At 35.9% G+C, this 6,977-nt stretch overlaps 1 protein-coding gene across 2 annotated transcripts; it reads left to right on the forward strand.

The window, feature by feature from the left end:
* Positions 5,367–6,078, forward strand: LOC109843923. Of its 2 annotated transcripts, none has more exons than XM_020412905.1 (2): positions 5,367–5,538; positions 5,608–6,078. In XM_020412905.1, the coding sequence occupies exons 1-2, from the start codon at positions 5,416–5,418 to the stop codon at positions 6,046–6,048; spliced, it is 564 nt and encodes a 187-aa protein (XP_020268494.1). In that variant the 5' UTR covers positions 5,367–5,415; the 3' UTR covers positions 6,049–6,078. The 2 variants fall into 2 exon arrangements, with proteins under 2 accessions (XP_020268494.1, XP_020268502.1); XM_020412913.1 differs by having other exon boundaries at positions 5,665–6,078.

Genomic DNA, 6,977 nt, shown 5'->3' on the forward strand with positions numbered 1-6,977 from the left:
TCTCAACTAAATCCCTGTTTTACAAAGGTAATAAGAATCGAAAGCAAAATATCTCAATAAAGTGAGATATCAGCTCTTTCTCTAATCAGTTGTAGGGCTGACTTGTAGAGAGAACCTAAACTCTCTATTACAAATCACAGTACGAACAATCAATTTTAACGTGGTTCGGCAAGTTGCCTACGTCCACGGGGTAAGGAGGGGAAGATCTACTATTAGAGGGATAGAGAATACAAATAGAGTTTACAATCACACTAATTAAACCATCAAATCTCTCACAAATCTCTCACAAAACTCTCAAATCTCTCACAAAAAAGGACAGTGCTCAACACCCAAAGAACAGGCGACTTCTTCTGCGTTCTTTTGCATGCCACCCTATCTTGCACGTCACCCAAGGCGAAGCCCTGCCTTGCACAGTGCCCAAGACGAAGCCCTACCTTGCACAGCCGCTAACGAATTTTCGTTTGCCTTGCACAGTGCCCAAGACGAAGCCCTACCTTGCACAGCCGCTAACGAATTTTCGTTCTCCCCCTTTTGCACTTGCACCTAAACCCTAGGTTATGCTAGAAAGAGATATATATAGCTGATGAAGACATTCGGGTGGGCCTGCTGGGTCTGCTTCTATCACGAGACACGTTGTCTTGTGTCAACCTTTCACGCGGTTTACCCCCGCGTGGCCCCCACTAGCACGCTCACGCCTAGCCTTTCACCTCTTAGCCCGCTGAACAAAACGAGAAAAGCTTCTCTGTTGTTCACGTGCTCCTTCACAACGTGGGGGGCCCACGTTCAAATCTCCTCACATGTTCACAGTTCCTACAAGAATTAGTTCCACATCTTTAAGAAAGAAAAATAATAAAAGAAAAAAAAAGAAAAACTAATTACAATGAAAAGAAATTATAAAAATAAATCTAACTAATTGTAAAAGAAAAGAAAAAGAAACCTAAACTATGCAAGAAAATAAAACTAAGCTACAAAGGGCAAAAATAAAATAAAAACAAGAAAGTAAATCTACTCTACAATACATGAATATAAATCTAAACTACTAAAAAGAAAGAAAATAATTACAAGAAAATAAAAAGAGAAAATAAAAGACAAACCTTCAAATTGTTCTTCATCTTCATCATCATCATCAAACAAAAAGAAGAAAATATGAAGAGGAAAAAGATTTTATTAATTATAACAAAAGTTACAAAGTGGAAGATCTTCTCAATCAAAAGTAACCCTCCTATCTCCAAAAAAGAGTTACAAAATTTTTCACACCCTAATCCCTCAATATCTACCCCTATTTATAGAATATAACAGTGAATGAGAGTCATTGGATCAAAACTTAAGCCCTAAGATAATTACAGGAACAAATAAAGAAGTTTGGTGAAAAAGGAAACAAATCATGAAAATTTGGACAACTTGATAACGTATGGTGTTTTGACCATATCTCTCTAGTATCAACTCAGATTTGGTTGAATAAGCATTCTATGAAAATCTAAGAACGAGATCTACAACTTTTGTATTTATGATATCTCTGAAATCGGAACATATCATAAGCAAATATTCGTACGAAGAAGCACAATCTGCGCTGGAATTGACATCCGCATTTCTTTTCTTCTATTGGGCTTGGGCTTTGGCTTTTGACTTTGGATCTTGGTCTTTTGCTTGTATCCTTCATGAATTCAAGGGATTTGTTGAAAGATAAGATTTTTTTTTTTGCTTTATTCTTCATTGACCTGCAATTAATAATAAAAATAATTATTAGTGGTGTACTTATTCATGAAAAATAGATAATGATGGTATAAAATTATAATAAAAATATTATTATCACAAATCATTATCTTTTCAATCGTTTGTTTCTTTAGTTAGATATGTAGTACTTATATCATATTACATCTAGCCTTATATGTGTGTGTGTGTACACACATGCATACATACATACATACATATGATAAAATAAGATGGTGAGATAAGATATTATGATGAGATTGCCCAATAGGCTACATGGAATGATGATCAACACCACTCATCGTGATTTACACTCATCACGATCTATATATGTATAATTTTTTTTTATCATTTTCAAATTTTTAATTATTGCTTAACTATGTGCAAAAGGGACGGCTATTAAGCTGTCTGAAAAATTAATATATTAAACTAGATTAATTCATATTCTAAAATACTTCAAATTATCTAAAAATTTGATCATATACAGCTGATGATGTTTTGAACAAGATGTATTATGCATATCATGAATTTGATGACCCAATTAGTCCACCTCACGATAAAGTTTCATCTCGTCATCGCTAATTATTATTTTAGCAATGTGTACCTTTAAAGATCATGCAATTCTGCGAGATTTCATTTGTGACGTTCATATAAATAAGTAAATTTTCTGTGTATCTTTGTACTCATCTCCTATTTGTTTGGATTGTTAGTTATAATTCCTTATAATTAGTTTTTCTTTTCCTGCTCGGTTAAACCTAAGATAATCCTATTCATTATCAAATATTTATAAAATGTTTGAAGAGCTCTGGATGTATCTTTGCAGCATATATTGGTCTGTTGCTATTTGAATCCTAAATAAACCATAACTTTTTGGAAAAAAAAAATGTGTTAAGGCTCCAGAATGAAGAAGCTGATGTGGTCGAGCCCCATCAATTTTTTTCCTTGTTCTTTAGCCCCAAAAGAGCTAAAAAAGTGTGGCACAGCCCCAAAAGTCCACTTTTATACATGTAATCCTTATATTTGTACCAATCTTTCGAAAATGCTCTTTTTTCTCACCCAGGAAACCGTCTCCTTCACCCATTGAGCCGGTGATCGATGCCATCGTAATTAATGCGATTCGACGGTAAAAATAAAGGGAAAAAAGTGCGGGTTCCCTCCATTACTGGTCTAACTCGTCATGTGTCATCTATTTTATAGTTTTATCTCTCACTCTCTCATTTATGGTGTTAGAGTTTTGTTCTTTAACTTTCAACAACCCCTTATGTCCTAAAAATTCTCTTAATTACTCCTCATAACTGTCCTCATAACTTTCAATAACCTCCAATGACTTTCAAGGACTTGATTTGTATGGTGTAGTTAGGCGAGAATGTTATATTCTCGATACTAAGTTCTACAACAAGCTTTTTTAAACTGAAATTTGATGTGTCTGAAAGACTGGAAGTGTCTCAATATACTTTATCATTGATATATAAACCTAAGAGGCACTCTAACCTGAGTTTTTTAGTTGATAATGAAGATGGTTTGAAGTGCATGTTAGAGCACAATCGAAATATGGGTTGTATAGAGATTCACATGCAACCTGTTGTTAATATAGAAACAGTTAAAAATTTTACATTTGTAGACAAAAAAGTGCAAATTTTGTTATAGTCAATTTGAAGTTATTTTAAATATTAGAAAATAAAAAATATTGCATCATTTAAAATAAATAAAAATACAAATTATTTTATAATTTTGGTTAAAACAAACAATTAATTTGCTATAAGTGGGTGTTGGATGTTCGAAAGTGGAAAAAATGTTTGTTTGAAAAATAAAATTATTAAAGTTGAAAGTACAATTTGAAGATGACGTGACAAAATTAGATTAATATGTAAATATAGTGAAAATTATTTAATTAAAATTGGTTAGGAATGTTTGTTTCCCTTTTTTTCTTTGGAAAGCAATACGATTTTGTCAGAATATGAGGTCCCTGCCCAGTTTTCTTCCTTTTACAACATTTGGGTGTAACATCAAGAGTATGGGAAGCAGCTAATGTAGCTTCCCAAATGCTGATATGTCATGGATTTACCCTTCAAAATGGTCTGATTTCGTCCCAAAGCTGACATATGTATCAGAAGTGAGAAGGGTTAGGCTTCACGTGGTTGTTGCAAATTGATGGTCTTAAAGAGGACTTTTTAAAAAACTCCCTCTTAATTCACTTATTTATGCATGATATCAACAAAGTCACTTGCGTGAAAATTTCCCACTAATAGAATATAAAATTCATTTCACTTTATGTTCACAATGGAGTATAAAGTTAGGATCATTTGTAATAAAATACCCCAAAGTTGTTACCTTATTTTTAACTTTAATATCTCAAATTTCCTTTTGCCCGAAAATTACTGTAAAGTTAACAAAATTAAACTTAGACACCCCTAAAACTTATTTGCCCAAAAAATACCCAAAAGTTTAATAAAATGTAACTTTAACCCCAAATTTAATTTTTTTGTTAAAGTTTGGGCTATCAAATTTATACTTTTGTTAAAGTTTGAAGTATCAAAGTTACTTTAGTTGAACTTTGAGGGGGTTTTCTCTACAAAATTTTAAGACCAATGTGAAAGAATTATGGAACTTTGGTGCATAAACTATTGCAACAACTATAAATTTCGTATGGTGTGTCTTATTATGTTTCAACAAGCACTAAATGAATTGACTTGATCATTGAAACTAGATGACAATAGCAATAATGTTTGTTTTGGGTATTAAAGTGCAAATAGCCCAACTAAAATTTGATGTGGGTGAACTTACCTATGGTAAAATGATATTTGGAGTTGGATCCATATAACGATCACTTTCATACAATCTCTCATGTGAAATAAACAATGTAATTTTATCATTTGAGGATTCTCAATAGAATTCAAAACAAACAATGTAAAAGCTAAATGTAAGGACAAATTTTCAAAACCAACCTATTTCAGCATTTAATAGGAAAAAAAGACCCGTTTCAGTTTTATTTAGAGAAACCGACCTGGTTTCAGCACTGTCGCTGAAACCAGGTCGGTTTTTCTAAAAAACTTTCCGAAACTACACGGGAGTTCAACTCCCGTGAAGTTTAGTACGTTTTTAAACTTCACGGGAGTTCAACTCCCGTGAAATTTAAAACACTCATTAAACTCCACGGGAGTTCAACTCCCGTGGAGTTGCAGGGTAAACTCCAGCGAGCAACTCGCTGGGAAATCTGGTATAACGTGTGGTATGCTAAGTACCGATCAGCGACGCGCCATCGTGAGTTTTACCGAAATGAGCTTGATGGTCTCCAACACGAACAGGTAAATATAAATCTCAAGTCGTTATGAATATTATAGTTTTGTTGTTGATACTGATAAATTTTTTATTTTATTTCAGTTCAAGTGGAGACCCTATACACCGCCGGAGCTGGATATGCATTCTCTTGCACCCATCTGCCGAGATAGTCCCGACTTGTGGAGAGCGAGAGTTCCATTGATTTGTTGGGAGATCGTGGAGATGCATGTCCCTGACCGTGTGCTACGACAGTTTACGCTCTCTCAGCATGTACCAGATCCTGTTGAGCAGATCTCTCGTCGGCGGCGACCTACTTCGCACCAAAACGACTGGGCCGTAGTCCGTGCGGCCTACATAGACAGGTGGGCTCACAGGTGGGATTTCATCCAGAATACGAGGCCCACGGCTGTTGACTACACCGCATATATGGGTTGGTATTGGGATATCACACGTAGATGGATCACACGTGACCCACAGCCCTTAGCTGGACACATGCCACGGCCACCGACAGACAGTTACATCCCTAGTGGGATGAACGAGAGAGATTACGTAAGTTTCTAAGCTAAATTATAATATTTTTTTCTTGAGTTGGTACTTATTAAATTATTTACCTCACAGGTCCGTGCTTTTGATAGCATTGAGGCTGATATTGATGCGACCGTGCCTGAGATTCAGGATCAGGTGGCGTTAGGGCTCCTCGGCAGGATCAAGAAGACCATAGCACAGGTGTTTCATAAGACTCACGTCGACGAGTTCGCAGGCCGTGAGGACAGGTCTCGATCATTTGGGCAAGCGTACACTCGGCGCCGACGGCCACGTGACGATGACGGCGGCACTTCGCATGCTGATGGAGCCGGCACTTCGCATGCTGATGGAGCCGGAACTTCACATGCTGATGAAGCCGGCACTTCACATGCTGATGGAGCCGGCACTTCGCAGCCTCACACACAGCCGGATACTCAGATAGTCGAGGCTCATCAGCGCGGGGGGCGGGGAAGAGCGAGGGGGAGGGGGAAGAGAGGGAGAGGAAGGAGAGGAGCTATATTGGGTTGTATTTGAACTTGAACTTATTATGTTAAAATTTGTAAATTGTATGAATTTTCAAATACTATACTTTTATTGTATGAATTTTCAAATACTATACTTTTATGGATCAATTATAGCTCGATATGTGATCTTTTTGCGTATTGTTTGATTCGTGCGTGTTTAAATAATATATATATTGCAGTAATTATTGTCAACAGGTAAATAGTTGTATATATGAGTTAAATAGGTAGATGTATGCATGTTGTGCATGTTTTATGTAAAACCTGCAACTTCACGGGAGTGGAACTCCCGTGAAGTTGCAGTGCAAATTTCCCAGAGAGCGATTCTCTGGGAAATTTGGCCTGTAACTCCACGGGAGTTCAACTCCCGTGGAGTTTTAACAATAGAACAAACTCCACGGGAGTTGAACTCTCGTGGAGTTTAATGAGGGTTTTAAATTTCACGGGAGTTGAACTCCCGTGAAGTTTAAAAACGTACTAAACTTCACGGGAGTTGAACTCCCGTGTAGTTTCGGAAAGTTTTTTAGAAAAACCGACCTGGTTTCAGCGACAGTGCTGAAACCAGGTCGGTTTCTCTAAATAAAACTGAAACGGGTCTTTTTTTCCTATTAAATGCTGAAATAGGTTGGTTTTGAAAATTTGTCTGCTAAATGTAAAGTGATGAGATGGACAACCACTTTTCATGTGGTGTCATAAATACCTAAGTTTACACACAACAACCAAACAACTCCTTACTATTTTTATCAATTTCATGTGACTTCAACACTTTTTAGGTGAAGTTAAAGTTATATTAAATCTTATGTAATAATTTTCTTACGTTTTACTTTTATAACTACTTATATGTAAATAAATACCTAAGATATTAATAAAGTAACTCTTTCACTTTTATCTCATGCGAATCCAACTTCTTTTGCATTAGCTAGTTTACCAAACATGAGATTC

This window comes from Asparagus officinalis, chromosome 1, assembly GCF_001876935.1.
Source record: "Asparagus officinalis chromosome 1, Aspof.V1, whole genome shotgun sequence".
In the NCBI taxonomy this organism is placed as follows: domain Eukaryota; kingdom Viridiplantae; phylum Streptophyta; class Magnoliopsida; order Asparagales; family Asparagaceae; genus Asparagus; species Asparagus officinalis.

Bases quoted from the DNA above. Each gene is read 5' to 3' on its own strand.
- LOC109843923 (XM_020412905.1), top strand. From the start codon at position 5,416: ATGGGTTGGTATTGGGATATCACACGTAGATGGATCACACGTGACCCA. The intron at 5,539-5,607 runs GTAAGTTTCTAA...TTTACCTCACAG, and splicing joins GGATGAACGAGAGAGATTAC to GTCCGTGCTTTTGATAGCAT.